Source organism: Mobula birostris, chromosome 8 (assembly GCF_030028105.1).
Source record: "Mobula birostris isolate sMobBir1 chromosome 8, sMobBir1.hap1, whole genome shotgun sequence".
Classification (NCBI taxonomy): Eukaryota; Metazoa; Chordata; class Chondrichthyes; order Myliobatiformes; family Myliobatidae; genus Mobula; species Mobula birostris.
Genome location: NC_092377.1, coordinates 140,375,981 through 140,396,469, shown reverse-complemented (window position 1 = coordinate 140,396,469; position 20,489 = coordinate 140,375,981). Strand labels below are relative to the sequence as shown.

At 43.0% G+C, this 20,489-nt stretch overlaps 1 protein-coding gene across 1 annotated transcript in view; it reads left to right on the top strand.

Annotated features, from left to right (window-relative positions):
• The window catches only part of zmat4a (zinc finger, matrin-type 4a), a 205,267-nt gene that overhangs the window by 139,352 nt on the left and 45,426 nt on the right, over positions 1 to 20,489 (top strand). The window contains exon 5 of the mRNA XM_072266929.1: positions 15,296 to 15,508. Within this exon, the coding sequence (XP_072123030.1) occupies positions 15,296 to 15,508 (213 nt within the window). The remainder of the gene's footprint in view (positions 1 to 15,295; positions 15,509 to 20,489) is intronic.

Genomic DNA, 20,489 nt, shown 5'->3' with positions numbered 1-20,489 from the left:
ACCAAAGTCAGTGAGTCCGGAGGTTGAGGCTGCTGCTGTTGTTGTTGTTTGTGGTGTTTTGCTGAACATTGTCAGCATACTACGTTGGCATCAGAATGTGTGGCGACACTTGCGGGCTGACCCGTGCATAACCTTAGGTGTGCTTGTTGTTAATGAAAATGTTCCATTTCACTGTATGTTTCGACGAACTTGTGATAAATAAATAGATCTGTTGTGATCTGAAGTGTTTGATGCAGGTGCAGTAACTAGATTTGAAAGAGGGTGTGGGAGGTGAGTGGAGAGGAAAGATGAGGGATGTGGACCAAGTGCAGACAAATGTGGCAAGCTTAGATTGGCATGGATGAGTCGAGTTGACGGGTTTATGTGTGTGCTGTATTGGTCTGTATGACCTGCACTAACGCTTCCTTTGCGCAGTAACAAATTTTTTGTTTGGTCATGTTCTCATGAGGGACCCTGAAACATTCTTGCTGCAATTAGAGTGCTTTGGACACCAAGGTTGTTGTAGACCCCTATTTCCCATGTCTCAGGAAGCTGCGATGGGTGTGGCATCAGTACATATAGAGCCATGTGATGTAAAATATGCGCCAAAATTATTGTCAGGGCTTCACAATTGTCTTTATGGTGTACTGTCTAGAAAAACTAAATAAAAACACAAACTCTAAGCTACTTACAAGGCTCATGCATCACAGTCTTGACATCAGCTGAGGTTGTAGATTAAAGTGATTCAAACAAAGAGGAGAATGCTGGAGGTATTCAAATCCATGGATGTTTAGACCAAGTCAGAGAGTACTACAGCACAGAAACATGACCTTCAACTCATCTTGTCCATGCAGACCTGATCTTCAGCCTAGTTCCATCTACCTGCACCCAGGCCGTATCCTTCCATACCTCTGCCATCCATATACCTCTCCAACCTCAGGCAGCTCACTCCACTATCTGAGTGAAGAATTTTCCACTTTGATTGCCTTTAAATATTTCTCTAAATGTTCTCTAAACCTATGACTACTAGTTCTAGTCTCAACCAACCTGAGGGGGAAAAGCCTGCAGGCATTCACCCCTTCTATACCTCTCATAATAAAGAGAAATTACTCTGTTTGTCTGGCAATGGTGGGAGTTGGAAAGAGTTGTGGAAAAGCAAAAGGAGCCTAGACTAATTTGGGGTAGACACTGAGGGTCTGTTCTTATGGTGTACTGTTCTATGTCCTGTGTTGTTTGTTGGGTAGCAATCTGGTGTTAAATCTGCAACCATTACTACTGACCTAAAGATCAGCTGTCATGAGATAAGACCCTGCAATGTTAGGTGTGGATTTTCATTAATTTAATTGACTGGTCTGGAATTGTGACTTTAGTAACTACAGTCACAAAGACCATGATTAAAAATGCATCTGGTTCATTGGTAAAAAATAATCTGCCATTCGTGCACTGACCTATATTTGACTCCAGGCCCACCAATGTAGATGGCTCTTAACTGGTGTGCACAACTGCGAATAGTTACTACTGCTGTTCGAGAAGGTGGCTTGTCATTCCCCTCTCTTAGGCAATAATTACTGGTCTGGTCAAAAATTCTCACTACCTGAGAAAAAAGAATTAACCTGGATGTCAGCATTACTCCCAACCCTCCAGGTTCTTTTCCTTTCCAAGTGGGTGCCCCGAAAGTGTTGGGGTTAGCACGACACTATTGCAGCTCAGGGCATGGAAGCTCAGAGTTTGACTCTGGCGCAATCTGTAAGGGGTCTCCGTACGTCCCCCCTGTGGAGTGCGCGGGTTTTCCCTGAACGATCTGCTTTCCTCCCACAGTCCAAAGAGTAGGTTAATTGGTCATTGTAAATTGTCCAGTGATCAGCTGAGGGTTAAATCAGAGTTGCCAGGTAGTTGCTGGGGTGGCATGGTTCAAATGGTTAGAAGGGCCAACTCCACACTGTATCTGTGAATAAATAAACTGTAAGGGTGCTCAGGTACATCCCAATGAACGTGTGCTCCTGGGCCGAGGAGAGACAGAGTGGAGCTGTACATTTCTGCATTTAATTTCACAAAGCCTCCCCAGGTTGTAAAAATCAGCTTTTATAAAAATTCTCCCACACATTTTTCAAGCATTTTTCAAACAAGTAATAATAATATCAAAATGTTTCATGGGATTAATTACTGGATACAGTATATATTCCATTAGGTTAATTGTGGCAGTGTTTGGATGAATATAAATTGAAATGTACAATGTGGGTAGCTCTAGAAGGCAGATGTTTCTCTCTTATACAATGCTAATGTAACCCAGTTGCTGTACTAGAGTATACATTCTAGCATAGGTGCTGAATGTCCATTGTGTTTTTGCCTCCAGAGGCAGGTTTTGGTGATTTGGATCAAACCAGATGTGTTCAGTTACCATCACTCAATGTGCAATCATCTTAATTACCTAACTCTGCATTTTCTGTGGAAGGTGGGATTTGCCTTCCAACAGGAGTTATACCAGAAGTGTCAAAGCAATCCATATCACTCCTCTCCATGGTGTCAGTGCTGGATGTATGGCTGCACTCTGCAAATATTGGCTGCGTTTACAACTGTGAGCTCAGTTAAAGTGTGGCACTGCACCAGCATAAAACTTTTAGTGATACCGTAGCACTTATATCCATGTGAATGTGGCTGTCAAAATTAAAAATAGCAAAGTAACCAAACACCCTGCAGAGATAGCTGATATGGGAATGGAAAATGAAATGAGATTCTTCCTCGGGGCTGTAAAGAGGAATAGCTGACCAGGTCACACTCGCAGAAGGAAACATTTCCATCCCCATTCTGTTCTGTGGAAAGCAAATTATTATCCTATCTGAATACTGCAGTAAACATACTCAGGCAGCAGAGCTGGCACCGAGATAACACAAGAAAAGACAACAACTGTTTTATTGTCTGTTGGTACTTGGACTGGGTGAAAGGTATCTCTAAATACCTTTTTACAGATAGGCCATGTGTGTGTATGTGTGTGTGTGTATGTGTCTGTGTGTGTGTGTGTGTGTGTGTGTGTGTGTGTGTGCGCGCTGCAGTACCTGGATGGTAAAGAAAATGCTGCTATTGGCACCCATCAGCTCTGATTGGCTTGATCACAGGCAGCCTTCTTCATGCACCACACCATCAAATTTTATCAAAAACGTACAGTAACTACAAGTGCTCTGCTTTATTTTAGAGTTTTAAAAACTTTGCTCGTAATCACATGTTCCTGTTTGACGTAACTTGTCAAAGTCGAGTTTGTTATATGTATATAAGTATATGTATGCACAGGTGCAATGAAAAATTTATTTGCAGCAGCTTCACAAGCCAGTAGCATTCACAGGACAACATAAATTAAACATAGTTTTTGTAAGAGGGAACACAATTACAACCAATAAGGCAAAGCATATTTTATTGCAAAGTGATTGAATTAGTCATAGTGTTGCTAAACTGAGGAGATTAGTTTTGCAGGTTGCTTTAAGAACCAAGTAGCTGTTCTTGTGTGGGGTTTTAGGATTCTGTACCTCTTGCCTGACGGTAGCTGCAAGAAGATGGCGTAGCCTGAGTGATGGGGATCTTTGCTGACGGATGCAAGAAATTCTGCAGATGCTGGAAATCCAAAGCAACAGACAGAAAATGCCGGAGAAACTCAACAGGTCAGGCAGCATCCATGGAAATGAATAAATGGTTGAAGTTTTGGGCCGAGACCCTTCTTCAACACCCAAAAGGAAGAGGGGAGATGCCAGAAAAAGAAGGTGGAGTAGGGGAAGGAGGATGGCTAGAAGGAGATAGGTGAAGTCAGGTGGGTAGGAAAGGTAAAGGGGTGGAGAAGAAGGGATCTTATAGGAGAGGAGATTGGGCCATAGGAGGAAAGGAATGAGGAGGGGCACCAGGGTGAGATGACAGGCAGTTGAGGAGAAGCAGTAAGAGCCCAGAGTGGGGAATAGAAGAAGAGGGGAGGGAGAAGGGAAAACAAGGCTACCAAAAGGAGAAATTGACATTAATGCCATCATGAATATATTGTTTGAGGCAGCATCACTTGTAAATACTACCAAAGGTGAGGAGGGATGTGCCTGTGATATGTTGGGCAGACTCCACTACTCTCTACAGCTTTCTGAATTGCCATGATGCAACTTATGCATAATGCTTCCGTGTTTTATATCATCAGTAGAGTTTATGTCCTTCTCAGATTGTCCATGAATCTCGGGATTGTACATGGTGCCATATATGTACTTTGATAATAAATTTACTTTGAACTTTGAAGGAATCCCTTCAGGAGCATCTCTGCAGATAGCTCTGCCTTTAAAAGCTAACAGATTACTGTAATTATTTATTATTCGGCAAGGCCAGCACTTAATGCCTATCCCGAGCAGTTTTCCTGAATTGCTGCAGTAGTTCTGGGGGAAGAGCTCCCATTGTGCTGTTGGGGAGCGAATTCCAGGGCAGACTCAGAGGTGAGGAAGGGCTTGCAACGTAATTCTAAATTAAGTTGGTTTGCGGCTTGGAGGGGAATTTCCATGCTGTGGTGTTCCACTGCGTGAGATGCCCTTTGCCCATTGTTGCAGAAATGAGTAACGGAAAGGCAGCCACTGAAGGGAAGAAAAGTTGTGAATGATGGAAGGGGTACCAATCAAGCAGGCAGCTCCATCCCAAATTTCCCGAGTGTTGCTAGGGTATACTTTCAGAGAAACAGAGAGTATTCCATCATACAATTCTTCAACGGTAAAAACGCTTTGGAGTGTCAGGAGGAAACTTCGCTTAGAGGGTGGTGCGACTGTGGAAAGAGCTGCCAGCGGAAGTGGTCGATGTGGGTTCAGTTGTAACATTTAAGAAAAATACAGAGATTTAGGAATTTTGAAGGATATGGTGCAGATGCAGGTAGATGGGACTAGACAGATCAGGTCTGCATGGACTAGATGGGCTGAAGGGCCTACTTCTATGCTGTAGTGCTCTATGACTCCAGTTGGGTAACTTATTAAAGAGTCCTCTGATCTGCCGTTAGGTCAGATTTGGGTGAGGTCATTGTGTTGCAGTTACTCTCTCTCTGACTCTATTTGTTCATTCCTCTTCTGCTGGGTGAAAGTAGATTGGTGAGAATGGCCCCAGAGGCAGTGTTTTGTACTCTGCGTGGGATGTAGCAAGTCTGGGAGACATCCAGACTCCCGGATAAACATATCTACACCAGGTGCACTGAGTTGCAGCTCCTAAGAGATCGTATTAAGGAACTGGAGCTGCAGCTTGATGACCTTCAACTCATATGGGAGAATGAGGAGGTGCTAGACATGAGTTACAGGGAGGTAGTCATCCCCAGCTAACTGGGTGACTGTCGGGAGAAGGAGGGAAAATGCATAGCCCGTGCCGAGTGTACCTTTGACCGTTCCCCTCAATAATAAATATACAATGTTAGATAGTCTTGAGGGGGGTGATCCACCGGGGGCGGGGGGGGAGGGGAGCGTAGTATCTCTGGCACTGAGCCTGGTGCTGTGGCTCAGAAGAGCAAACAGGAGAAGAGGATTGCAGTGGTGATGGGAGATTCCTTAGACAGAAAAACAGAGATGAGGTTATGTAGGCACGATAGAGACATCCGGATGGTATGTTGCCTCCCTGGTGTCCGGATCAAGGATGTCTTGGATTGTGTCCATGGCATTTTCAATGGAGAGGGTGAGCAGCCAGAAGTCTTGGCATATTGGCACCAATGACATAGGTAGACAAGGTGAGGAGGTCCTGAAGAGAGATTTTAGGGAGCTAGGTAAAAGCAGAGAAACAGGACCTTCAAGGTTGTAATCACTGGATTGCTGCCTGTGCCACATGCCAAGGAGGGAAAGAATGGGGTGAAATGGCAGGTGAATGCATAGCTGAAAAATTAGTGCAGGGGCAGTGGTTCAAATTTATGGATTATTGAGATCTCTTCTGGGGAAGGTATGACCTGTACAAAAGGAATGGGTTACACCTGAATCCAAGGGGGTCCAATATTCTTGTGGGCAGGTTGGCTAGAGTGGTTCGGCTGGGTTTAAACTAATTGGCAGGAGGATGGGAACCGGAGTGATCGTGCTGGAGATGAGGTAGTTGGTTACAAACAGAGTCAATGAGTAGTGAGAGTCTTAGCAAGGAGAGGCTGAAGATAGGGGAAAATTGCAGTCAACAGGATGAGTTGCAATGTAAAAGATGGACAAAATCAAAAAGGATGAATATGGAACTGAAGGTGTTATGTTTGGATACGCTCGGTATATGGAAAAAGGCAGATGAACTTGTAGCATAGTTACAGTTTGGCAGGTAGGCTGTTGTAGGCATCACTGAGTCATGGCTGAAAGAAGATTATAGCTGGGAACTTAATGTCCAAGGATTCACATTGTATCAAAAGGACAGGCAGGAAGGCAGAGGGGGTAGTGTTGATCTGTTGGTAAAAAATCAAGTCAAATCATTAGAAAGAGGTGACATAGTTGGGTTTAATGGTTTTGAATCATTGTGGATAGAGCTAAGGACTTCAAGGATAAAAAGACTCTGGTGGGAGTTATATACAGGCCCCAAACAGTCGTAAGGATGTGGTCGACAAATTACAATGGGAGATGGAAAATGCATGCCAAAAGGGCAATACTACAATAGTTATGGGGGGATTTCAATATGCAGGTAGATTGGGAAAATCAGGTTGGTGTGGGATTCCAGGAGAGATAATTGCTAGAATGCCTGTGAGATGGTTTTTTAGAACAGCTCACGGTTGAGCCCTCTAAGGCTTTGGCTGTTGCGCAATGATCCAGAATTGATGAGAGCTAAAGATAAAAGAACCCTCAGGGGATAGTGATCATAATATGATCAGATTCATCCGGAATTTTGAGAAGGAGAAGCTAAAGTCAGATGTATCGGTATTAGAGTGGAGTAAATGGAATTACAGAGTCATGAGAGAGAAGTTGGCCAGAATTGATTGGAAAAGAAGATTGGCAGGACAGCAATGTCTGGCCTTTCTGGAAGCAATTCAGAAGGCACAGGATATATACATCCCAAAGACGAAGAAGCACAGTACTCCAAAGACAAGCTGACACAACCGTGGCTAACAAGGAAAGTCAAAGCCAACATAAAAGCCAAAGAGAGGGAATACAATAGAGCAAATTTACAGGGAAGTTAGAGTATTGGGGAGCTTTTAAATACCAACTAAAGGAAACTAAGAAAGTCATTAAGAAGGTAAAGATGGAATACGGAAGTAAACTAGCCAATAATATTAAAGAGGGTGTCAAATCTTCCTTTAGATACGTAAAGTATAAAAGAGAGGCAAGAATAGATATCGGACCACTGGAAAACGATGCTGGAGAGAGAGTAATGGGAGACAAGGAAATGGCAGATGAACTGAATACGTATTTTGCATTAGTCTTCACTGTGGAAGACACTAGCAGTATGGTGCAAGTTCCAGGTGTCAGGTGTCACGAAGTTTCTGAAGTTATCATTACTAGGGTGAAAGTTCTTGGGAAAGGTAGATGAGTCACCTGGACCAGATGGTGTACACCCCAGGATTCTGAAAGAGGTGGCTGAAGAGATTATGGAGGCATTCACAATGATCTTTCAAGAAACACCAGATTCTGGAATGGCTCCGGAAGACTGGAAAATTGAAAATGTCACTTCACTCTTCGAGAAGGGAGAGAGACAGGAGAAAAGAAATTATAGGCCAGTTAGTCTGACCTCGATGGCTGGGAAGATGTTGGAGTCAATTGTTAAGGATGTGGTTTTGGGGTATTTGGAGGCACATGATAAAATAGGCCAAAGTCAGCATGGTTTCCTCATGGGAAAACCTTGCCTGGCATATCTGTTGAAATTCTTTGAAGAAATAACAAGCAGGATAGACAAAGGAGAATTGGTTGATATTATGTACTTGGATTTTCAAAAGGCCTTTGAGGAGGTGCCGCACATAAAGCTGCTTATCAAGCTATGAGCCCATGGTATTACAGGAAAGATTCTAGTATGGATAAAGCAGTAGCTGACTGGCACGAGGCAAAGAGTGGGAATAAAGGGAGCCTTTGCTTGTTGGCCGCCAGTGACTAGTACTGTTTCACAGGGGTCTGTGCTGGGACCGAATATTTTTACATTACAGTCGACCTTCACTAATCCGACTACCAGTAATCCGGGTTCCTTCGATAATCCGGCACTGATTTCAAAATCTCCGCGCAACTGTAATTTCAAATTTCCCGGGCCACTGTATGAATCTGCTGCGCATTGTTTTGGTTGCGCTAGATCTGTTCACGTGTTGGCGTGCTCTTGTAAGCACAGACAGGCGATTCCTGCTTGTTTTCCTGCATTTATTAATATCAATTGCGTGAGGCGCGGCCGCCCGGCACCCGCGCACTGCCCTCTGGCGTCGCCCAGCCGGCGCTCCTTTCTCTTCTGCCTACGACCTCAGATCAGACGTGGTGACCCGCTGAATTTAAGCATATTACTAAGCGGAAGAAAAGAAACTAACGAGGATTCCCTCAGTAACTGCGAGTGAAGAGGGAACAGCCCAGCGCCGAATCCCCGGCCGCCTGGCGGTCACATAAAATGTGGCGTCTAGAAGACCTCCTTTCTCCGACTTCTGCTTCTGCTTACCCAGATGTGCTGCCACCAATGTCAACAGTTTCAACACCAGTTCCTGATGCTTCACTCATTTTTCAAGATGAAAATGTTGATGATCCTGACAACCCCACACTTGCAGACATGTAACTTCACCTGAAGGTATATTAAACGTCTCACTTTAGAAGCAGAGGTGCTCAAATGTTCTGTATAAGTTAATTCCTGTACATTTACCTGTACCCTTTATTTTATCTGAGCCTGTACAGTATATTGCTTTATTAAAATTTCACTTGCTACTCATTTAATATTTCTGTTTAATTATTATCTAACTTGTATTGATTTACATGATATTTTAAAGGTATGATGAGGCGGTTAGCTATTGCTTAATGTGATCCTTATGTAATTCGGCATTTTCACTAATCCGGTACTCCTCAGGTCCCAGTGGTGCCAGATTAGTGAAGGCCGACCTGTCTATGTTAATGATTTAAATGATGGAATCGATGGCTTTGTTGCAAAGTTTGCAGACGATACGAAGGCAGATGGAAGCATAGGTAGTTTTGAGGAGGTAGAGAGGTTACAGAAGTGCTTAGACAGATTCAGAGAATGGGCAAAGAAGTGGCAGATAAAATACAATATCAGGAAGTCTATGGTCATGCACTTTGGTAGAAGAAATGAAAGGGTACACTACTTTTAATTGGAGAGAAAATACAAAAAAACTGAGGCATAAAGGGACTTGGGAGTCCTTCTGCAGGATTCCCTAAATGTTAATATGCAGGTTGAGTCGGTGGTGAGGAATGCAAATGTGACGTTAGCATTCATTTCATGATGACTAGAATATAAAAGCAAGGATGTAATTTTGAGACTTTATAAAGCACTGGTGAGGCCTCACTTGGAGTATTATGAGCAGTTTTGGGCCCCCTATCTTTGAAAAGATGTGCTGAAACTAGAGAAAGTATAAAGGAGGTTCAAGAAAATGATTCTAGGATTGAATGGCTTGTCATATGAAGAGCATTTGATGGTTCTGGGCCTGTATTCACTGGAATTTAGAAGAATGAGCGGTAACCTCATTGAAACCTATTGAATGGTGAAAGGCCTTGATAAAGCGGATATGGAGAGGACATTTCTTATGGTGGGAGTGTCTAAGAACAGAGGACACAGACTCAGAATAGAGTGCCATCGTTTTAGAATGGAGATGAGGAATCTCTTTAGCTGGAGAGTGGTGAATCTGTGGAATTCATCGCTCCAGGCAGCAATGGAGGCCAAATCTGCCTGTATATTTAAGGTAGAGGTTGATAGGTTCTTGATTAGTCAGGGCATGAAGGCAGGAGATTGGGACTGAGAGGGAAGTTGAATCACATGATGTAATGGCAGAGCAGACTTGATGGGCCAAATGGCCTACTTCTACTCCTATGTCTTACGGGTTACGGTTGTAGCCAAGTACAGCATTTATGTGACTGCTTCAGGTAAGTCCCTGGATATATATAGTGGGAGCCTAGTAATGTTAATACCTTCAGAAGTCAGGGGTAGGTTGCTAGTTTTATGTTGGAGGTTTGAGAAGGGGTGCAGACCGCAGACTGATCCAGCCAGCAAGAGGAATTTCAGGAGGTCAGATCTTCCTGTCTGCCACATGTACCAGCGCCTTGTGGAGAAAATTCTCCCCCACTCACCCCAGGATGAAATTGACTGCGTTCTGGGTCAAAACACTGCATCAGGATTGAAGGACAGATACATGGCTGTAGTGGCAAGTTCAGGAATAAGTACAGAGTAAAAATATGTGGCAAAAAAAGCGCAGAGCTTCAAAAATTACGAAGGGGAAGCAGTGAGCGAGGGCCTCACAGAGCTCTGTAATGTTCCCATGCAGAGTTTCAATCCTAAAATCATGGGAATTTCCTGATTCTGAATTTTTCCAGCAAATCGTAACTTGCTCTATCTAAAGCTGGTGCCTGATTCTGGAGCCTCGACTGGAGGCAGGGTCAGGAGTGGATTCTGGCTCAGTTCTAGCTGTTGGGATAGTGAATGGAGAGGTCAGCCATCACCACTGTTGGGATAGTGAATGGAGAGGTCAGTCATCACTGTAGTTTCACCATGTGATTCAGTTCCATTTGACAGGATGAGTCGTATGATGAAACATCCTGGAATATAGCTTTCAGAGGGGCTGAGAGTAATGGCCAAACAGGCACTAGCTAGAAGGTCCAAACCACTTCAGTCTTTGTTAAAGAGGTCTCCACTCTACCCAGTCTGTGCCTAGTGTTCAGCTGCTCCAGTCAATGCTGCTTTGCTTATTGGCCTGTCCCTCCTTTAACACCTGCAGACTCATTTCTGTTGCTTGCTCTGATCAGCTGTGTTCCCAGATGTGTCATGTGATGAACCTCTGGCAATGGTTGTCCACTGCCATTCCACATCCATGTCACCAGAATGCAGTCAAGAGGCACTCTCTGTCCCCAATGCCAGCGTCCCACCACTGTCACCCATCACAGTCCAATCCTCCCTTCTCCTATTCTGGTTTAACCCCAGACACATCTGTTCGGCATGATCCTCCACCGCCCAACCTCTTACTGCCACCTGCAGCTCCACCGCCTTGCTGCACCTGCATTGTAATGTTCGTTTAATCACACACCCTGTAGTTTTGCAGACAGTGGCCTGAGCCTCCTGTGAGGCAAGCTGACACTGCATTGGAGCTTCACATAAAATGCTATAGTGTGACTTCGAAGTACCTTTCCAGATACATGCAGTTTGAGACCTTCTCTACTCCCTCCTACCTCCATTCCTCATTCTAACTTCTCTCTCCTTTCTAATTCCTGCCCCCTTGTAACTCCTCTCCCATCCTCTTCCGTCCTCCCTGTTCTAAAGAATTCTAACCTATTTCCTATGCCCTTCCATCCTCTCCCATTCTAAGTTCTCCGCCCTTTCTAACTCCTACTTCCATTGTAACTTCTCTCCTTCCCCTTTCCGTCCTCTCCCATTCTACCTTCTCTTCTACCCCCTTCCATCTTCTCCCATTCTAACTTGTCTCCCCGTTCTGACTCCGACCCCCATTCTAACTCCTCTCCCCCATTCTAACCTCTCCTGACCCCTTCCTCCCTCCCACCATTCTAACTTGCAATTTCTCTTAAGGCCCTGATTGCATTGCAGCCACACAAAGACATAGCCTGCAATCCCAACAAGCCTTGTTCAATTCTTTTCTGAGTCTTCATTGACCCATCCAAACCATTAACATCCCAGAAAGCCATGGAATGCATCAATAGTGTTGCACCTCTGACTCAATGCTGCCCTCACCTGGCTGTCAAAAGCATCACCTAATTATCCCCAACATCATCTTAGCCCAAAATATATTATCCCTCCCAAATATATACCCAGTTCATTTAAGATATTGTTATTATACCTTTTCCCACCAGCTTCTCATTGCAAGGCCTCATGGATGACAAAGACTTCTTGTTCATAGTTCTTTTGCTGAGTTTTGTCCTGCCTTTTCTCTACCAACGTTTCAACACTGGAAACAGCTTCTTCATACTCAGTACAAAACCATTTCATGATGATGACCTCCTCTGCCCAATCTACTCTTGACTTTGCCACCTTCAATGATTGACTTTATTTCTCACAAAAATAATTTCTCATTTGTGGTTGCAATTCCACTTTTGCAGAAATTTTCTCTAAAACCTCACTGTGCAAATTTACGAGGAAAAATAAGAACTGAAATGACAGATTTTACAAAACACTATGTACACTCAAACACACTTAGATTAACACTACCAAGGACAGAAGGAGGAAGAAGAGTAATAGACATAAAAATTTACACACCAGTCAGATAAAGCTTCTAAGGATATGTTTTCATCAATGAAAACAGGTTTCAGCACTCCACGTGGGCATATGCAATTCTGATAAGCATTACACACCACTAAACTTAAATGAAAGTACAGTCCAGAAAAATGAAGACATTATCACTATTGAAGAAAAAGTTAAATAATGAAAGAGCAAGACCCTCCATGGAAGACATCCCCACAATCTGAGCAGACTAGATGTCAACAAGGAAGTGTTGAACCCCTAGGTCAGAGTTGGAGACATGTTCCTAGAAACAGAGATGCTCCTTATGCTGATACAGGACCAGGTGGTTAACGCAAAAAATATAAAAAAAATACATAATAAATGACCAAAAAAATTCAAGAACGTTAATGTAGAAAACGCCAAGAGAAACCAGAAACAATCCAACACATTACAGGATCCTGCAGCAGCTTAATTCAATCTGATTACTTACACAGGCACAATTAAGTGGCAAACATCATTCATCAAAATCTTGCTTTAATAGACAATCTAATAAAATACATCATAGTTTACTATAAATACAAGCCTGATCTAGTTTTAGAGTCAGAGTTGTGTAAATTATAACCGATCCATCATTACAGAAAGGACAATCCACAGTGACCGTCTGGATATAATAATACAGGATAAACAAGTAAGAAAAGCTTACTTAATATATGTAACCATTCCAAACATATACAACATACAGAAACTAATAAGAGAAAAACACTACAAATATACTGAATTAAAAGAGGAAATTAAAAGATTATGGAACATGAACAGGATATACATTTTCACAATAGTAAGACTCTTGGCAGTATGGAGGATCAGAGGATTCTTGGGGTCTGAGTCCATAGGACACTCAAAGGTGCTGCAAAGGTTGACTCTGTCGTTAAGAAGGCGTACAGTGCATTGGTCTTCATCAACCGTGGGATTGAGTTTAAGAGCCGAGCAGTAATGTTACAGCTATATAGGACCCTGGTCAGACCCCACTTGGAGTACTGTGCTCAATTCTGGTCGCCTCACTACAGGAAGGATGTGAAAACTGTAGAAAGGGTGCTGAGGAGATTTACAAGGATGTTGCCTGGATTGGGGAGCATGCCTTACAAGAATAGGTTGAGTGAACTCGGCCTTTTCTCCATGGAGTGACGGAGGATGAGAGGGGACCTGATAGAGGTGCATAAGATGATGAGAGGCATTGATCATGTGGATTACCAGAGGCTTTTTCCTAGGGCTGAAATGGCCAATATGAGAGGGCACCATTTTAAGCTGTTTGGAAGTAGGTACAGAGGAGATGTCAGGGGTAAGTTTTTTTACGCAGAGAGTGGTGAGTGCATGGAATGGGCTGCCGGTGATGGTGGTGGAGGCAGATACCGTGCCCATGGTCTGTTCTTCATCAAATTACGGTATGGCTCTGCACTGTTGTAACTATATGTTATAATTATGTGGTTTTTGTCAGTTTTTTTAAATTTTGGTTTGTCCTGTGTTTCTGTGATATCATTCTGAAGGAACAAATTGTATCAATTCTTAATGCATGCATTGCTGACTGACAATAAAAGAGGACTGCGTGTCCTCATAATCTAATCTAATCTAATACGATCGGGTCTCTTAAGATACTCCTGGATCGGTACATGGAGCTTAGAAAAATAGAGGCTGTGGGTAACCCCAGGTGATTTCTAAAGTAAGTACATGTTCGGCACAGCATTGTGGGCCGAAGGGCCTGTATTGTGCTGTAATTTTTCTGTTTCTATGTTAATATCTACAGCTGGTATCATCACAAAGTCACTACCCAATAGCATTAAACAATTAGGCCTACAGATCAATATCTATATAAGCCTTCAGAAAGCCACAATATTAAACACCACTGGAAAAGTCGGGAAGTTCCCAGCAAATGACAAATGAGTATGCTTGGCTATGCCCGTACCTCATGTTTTACCAGCTTGAGATGAGAAAAATGAATAAATAAATAATGTGAGAATATGGAATGATCTGTCTTGATGGCATGCAAACAAAAGCCTTTCACTGTATGTCACTATATATGACAATAATAAAACAATTACCAATTATCAAGTGCTATCTAACTGATCATTTGGAAACCCCGATGGCTTGGCTTCCACCTCACCTGATGATATACCCTGTATTTCCTTTAAATTCACTAGGGCCCCAGTTCCTGAAGTCCCTATCTCTTACTAGGGCTCCAATTCCCAAGTGCTTTTCCATTTTCTAGGATCCCTATTCCCAAGGTCCTTTTACATTCACCTCACTTGCTGGAAAAATGTACTCTAAGAAGTGAAATAAAAATGAGTTGTGGTTTTAGTAACATCCAATAGTTCAGAGATGTGTCAGTCTGACACTTACTAAGTCCTGAGCATGCTGAAATATCAAAGCTTTACTGTACAGGAATGGTGAATGCTTTAGAGCAACTTACAGGCTCACAGTGAGTGTAGCTAAATGGGGTTTAGTGACTATTGCAATCCAGCACTCCAAGATCCAGATCTATCTGATCTGTCTGCTGAGGACAGGTTAAATCTCGATGCAGCCACTACCAATCTGCTTTGGGGACACAGTTTAGTACCCGCCTGTTACTGCACATAAATTAAAATCTGTGTCGATGAAATATTGACCTTGACTGATAAGTGATAGCTCGTTCGTATTAGTATTAAGATAAAAAATAGTTGTTATGAAAATGCTGGCTTTAAAGTTCTCAATTACATCCTTCAGAATTTTTTATTGGTGTAGGATATGTTGTAATCAGACACTCAGCAATGTCGTACTGATAGAAATGATGAAAAGGGAATGGAAGAAGTTTCCTCCGTAAACAGGATAAATCCCAGATGAGAGCTGTCAAATAAAACTGAATGTATGAATCCATCAGTGGGTACAATTAATGTAATATTTAATATTGAAAGAAACGTGCACCTATTGAGTTGTCAATCATACTTACAGCACAGGGACATTTTTCCCCTTTTAATTCCCTTCTTTTCCTCTGTTGCAGAACCAAAGCAGATTCCCTCAAGTCGCAGTTCAATAACAAACCCACCAAGACAGAGGCGAGACTCAGGCAGGTTCTGCCAGCTCTGCACTGCTTGGTTTAATAACCCGATGATGGCACAGCAGCACTACGACGGTAAAAAACACAAGAAGAATGCAGCGCGGGCAGATTTATTGGAACAACTGGGGCAGACCCTGGACCCCGAGGCACTCAGAGGTAAAGCTTTGAGAGAAGTGTTCATAGAATTCAAGATCATGGAATTTCATCTCTGCTGTCAGCATTGCAATATCCTATGGGCAAGAGACCCTTGCATTAAACCAACAGTACGGATCACAAATGTACAAGTTACAGTCACACAAGCCAGTCAGATCCTAACCTCAGCACTGACAGCCAGCTCCCAGCTCCCCGAGGGTACCCATGATGAAGAGTGGGCTCAAATCATTCAGATGCTGGTTGTAATAAAATATTTAGCTTCAGGGGCCATTCAAGGCCTGCCTCAGTCAGCATTTTGCCCAAGTCAGAATAATTGGCTTGCCTTTGACACAAGTGAGCAGCCCACGTGAGTTTGTTACACTCATGGTGATGGAATGGAAACATTTCCGAGTGTTCAGGTTGGATTTGGACTGTCCATGGTCAGGCTGGGTTTAACTTTATCCCTGGGCAGCCTTCAGTCGGCTAACAGTGAACAAGATAGTTTGCCAAGAGAGTTAATTGGTCATTGCGAGATTTTCTTTCATGAACATATCAACATTTAATTTTGGAATGCCATTGACAGAATACTTGTCAGTAAGTTGTCTGTTAACCTCCCTGACTCAGTGAGATCACAGAAGTAACAGATCCTCTATTGCAGTTTATGAGTTCATTTTACCCTACCTTAAAAATCATCTCAACCCAGGTGCCACAGCTTGTCTCTTCCATTACCCATGCTGCAGTCAATTATTCAACATTTTATTTTAATTTATTTTGAAGTTATTTATGGATACAGTGCGGAGTAGGCCGTTCAGGCCTTTTGAGCCTTGCTGCCTCAGCAACCCCAGACAAACCCGATTAACCCTAACTAAACTCAGCACAATTTACAATCATCAATTGGTAGGTCTTTAGACTATGGGAGGAAGCCAGAGGACCCAGAGAAAACCTACGCATTTCACAGGGAGGACGTCCAGCGACCCTTAACAGAATGGCACCAGAATTGAACTCCAAGCTCTGGAGATACCTGAGTTGTATTACCACCACACTAACAGCTACGCTACCCTGGCACCCATTTTCACTATTTTCTTCTTTCTTGTTGGAGCTCAGCACACGCACCCTTCCCTTTCTCCCCAAAAACGTAGCGAGTGAGAGAGGTGTAATCTACACAGGCAAGGTGTACTTTATGCAAATACAACACATTATAAAATCCATCACCTATAGAAAGCAAAAGGGCTTATTTTCAAGCTGGGTACTGCTTCATGTGTTAGCCCATTCGAACAAATCCAGCAATCAAGGTTCTAATTGAAGTCATTATCATCATCATCATCATCATGTGACATGTCAGCTGACATGAGCGATCATGGTCTCATGACCATGATTGTTTTGGGGAAATTTTTCTGCAGAAGTGGTCTGCCGTTGCCTTCTTCTGGGCAGTGTCTTTACAACACAGGTGATCCCAGCCTTTATCAATAGTCGTCAGAGATTGTCTGCCTGGTGTCAGTGGTGAGATAACCGGGACTTGTGATATGCACCAGCGGCTCATACGACCTTCTGCCACTTGCTCCCATGGCTTCTTGTGACCCTAATCGGTGGGGGGGGGGGGGTGCTGCACATTGCACAAGAGTGACCTGTGGGCTAGCAAAGTGAAGGAGCACCTTACACTTCCTTTAGTAGGGCCGCATCTCCACCCTGCCACCCAGTCTGATTAAGGTAACCGATCTAAACATTCGCTTTTAGTTTCTTACAATTTGGATATGCATAACATAATGAAACATAAGAATCTAAACACGGGAAATTCTGCAGATGCTGGAAATTCAAGCAACACACATCAAAGTTGCTGGTTAACGCAGCAGGCCAGGCAGCATCTTTAGGAAGAGGTACAGTCGACATTTCGGGCCGAGACCCTTCGTCAGGACTAACTGAAGGAAGAGCTAGTAAGAGATTTGAAAGTGAGAGAGGGAGGGGGAGATCCAAAATGATAGGAGAAGACAGGAGGGGGAGGGATGGAGCCAAGAGCTGGGCAGGTGATCGGCAAAAGGGATATGAGCGGATCATGGGACAGGAGGCCCAGGGAGAAGGAAAAGGGGGAGGGGGAAAAACCCAGAGGATGAGCAAGGGGTATAGTCAGAGGGACAGAGGGAGAAAAAGGAGAGAGAGAGAAAGAATGTGTGTATATAAATAACGGATGGGGAAACCTTTGAATTTATTAAAGTGATTGATAGGCTTATTTCATTCTGTTATAAATGCTATGTTTATTTCTTTTCTTTTTTTATGGTGTTTTCTATTTCCATTCAGTGATTTTTAATAAAACTGATATAATTTTTAGATTTTCTTGATTTATTGCAATGTATTTTGTTTAAATACATTTACAACGTGTGCAGATAAATTTCCATTTCAGCCAGGAAAAGTATTTCATTGTTTTTGCTGTAGTTTTAATATTCTCTTTAAATTTAACACGGAACATTTCCTCAGCTTTTATTATTAATGCAGTTTTAGTTCATTAATCCTATTTTTCCTTTCCCTTTTGGTTCACTCTCTGGATGTTTTTGAACATTTAAATTTATATTTTTTTTCCCACTTGGCAAAAATATTCAGAAGGCTTATAAAGAAAAATTGTTCTACTGCTTTCGGTTTACCTCAGAATTCTTTACTCTGTGTTTCAATTTAAATAATTATTTAGAACTGCCTTAGCCCTCCTCACCTTACCTCTGCACTGTACAATATTCAGTGCCTGTACATCTGTGGGCTATCATCGTTTTTCCAGTGCTGGTGAAGGGTTTCAGCCCGAAATGTCGACTATTTACTCTTTTGCACAGATGCTGCCTGGCCTGCTGAGTTCCTCCAGCATTTTGTGTGTGTGTTGCTTGGCACCTGCACATTTTCTCATCTTTGTGCATATACATCTGAAGCACTTTACTTTCATTCCTATCTGACAAAGAAAGTGTGGAAGACAGTTCTGCTGCCTCACAGCTCCAGTGATCTGGGATCAGTTCTGACCTTAAGTGTTGTCTTTGTGGAGTATTAGAGTTCAACTACATGTAAACAGGCCCTTCGGCCCAACTTGTCCATGCTGACCAAGGCGGCTACCTGAGCTAGTCCCATTTAACAGCATTTGGCCAATTCCCCCCAAAACTCTTTTGTATCCATGAACCTGTCCAAATGTTGTTTAAATGTTATAACTGTACTCACTTCATCCACTTCTGCTCCATATACCCATCACCCTCTATGTGAAAATGTTGCTATTCAGGTCTGCCTTAAAGCATTCCCCTCTCGCCTTAAACCTAGCTCTTCACACTCTCCCCAAGGCTGCTCTGCAATAATTCAGTGACTTCCAGAACCCGGACACTGGGAAAACAGTGAACCGTCCTGGAACCCTTTGACCATGTGGGTTTCTGCCAGAGCTCCACCTCCTCCCACACCCCCAAGATGCCAAGGTTGGTAGGTTAATTGGCTCTTTGTAGATTACCCCTAGTGTAGGTGGCTGCAAAGTGAATTATGGGCAAGCAAATGAGAATAGGTTACAAGGAAATACTTGATACTTTATTGTCGCCAAACAATAAGTTAGGGGATAGGATACTTTGATTGTTACAGTAACCTCAATGGGCTGAAAAGCAAATTTCAATGTAGAGAGAAATGCGAACTATTAGTTTTTGCAATGATGATCTCTCTATTAATATGATGTTGGGGATGAGTCAAAAATTAGAGCAATAGTGCAATAAGGGACATTGATACATAAACAATGATATTATTCTGCTGTTAGTAATCAGGACAGATGATCTGAACTCAGATCTCACCATGGCAACCAGGAAATTCAAGTTCACTTAATTAAATTTTAATAAGTCCCTCTAATGGTGACCATGAAATTACTAGAGATAAAAACGCAACAGGTTAACAGAAGGGAACCTGCCTTCTTAATCTGGTCTGTAGGTGACTCCAGGCCAGTCAGTGTTCATGATGCTTAACAAACCCATGAGGTGACCAAGGGCACAGGACATGGGCAACAAAAGCCAGTAACACCAGCACCCATAAATAAATTAAGAAAGCGCATTTGGGAGAGAGAAAAAAACATCAAAGAACTGCAGATGCCTAGTGCAGTCCTGATGAAGGGCTCCAGACCTGAAACACTAATTGTTTCTCTTCCCATAGAGATTCACAAGTGACGCCGGGGACTTGAATCTGGAGTAATGAGCAGCTGGAGGAACGCAATGGGTCAGGTAGCATCTATGGAGGGAAGTGGTCAAGTCAACATTTTGGGATGAGACCCTTCAGCTGGACTGAAACATGGAAAGGAGATGGGCAGTGTAACAAAAAAGGTGGAGGGAAGGAGTGGAATGAGAGCTGACATGTGACAGGTGGATCCTGGTGGAGTGGGAGTAGGGTTAAGCAGATGGAGGAGGGGAGAGTGGAAATAGTGACAAGGGCTGGGAGGTGATAGATGGAGGCAACAAAGGGCTGCAGACAGTGGAATATTGTACGAAAGGAAGGCGGAGCATGAAGATAGATGAAGGTCTGGACCCAAAAACATGGACTGTCCATCACCCTGCACAGAAGCTGCCTGGCCCACTGAGTTCCTGCAGGATTTAGTCTGATTCTCTATCCACAGATGTTGCCTGAGCTGCTGAGAATGTTCTGGTTTTATTGCACATTTGGAAAGAAATCTGTCAGAAATCGTGACCCTAGATAGGAGTTTAATCAAATCTGATTATTTTTATATAACCTATACATGATATGTGACCAATAAATAGAAAATAGGAAATGCTAGCGGGTCTGTTAATTCATGGTCCACATACCAGAGTTAAGAAAAATTACATGGCCATAAGACATAGAAGCAGAACTTAGGCCATTTGGCCCATCGAATCTGCTCTACCATTCCTTCGTGGCTGAATTATTATCCCTCTCAACCTAATTCTCCTGCCTCACTCTGTAAGTTTTGACACCCTTACTAATCAAGAACCTACCAAACTCCATTGTAAATATATCCAATGACTTGGCCTCCACACCTGTCTGT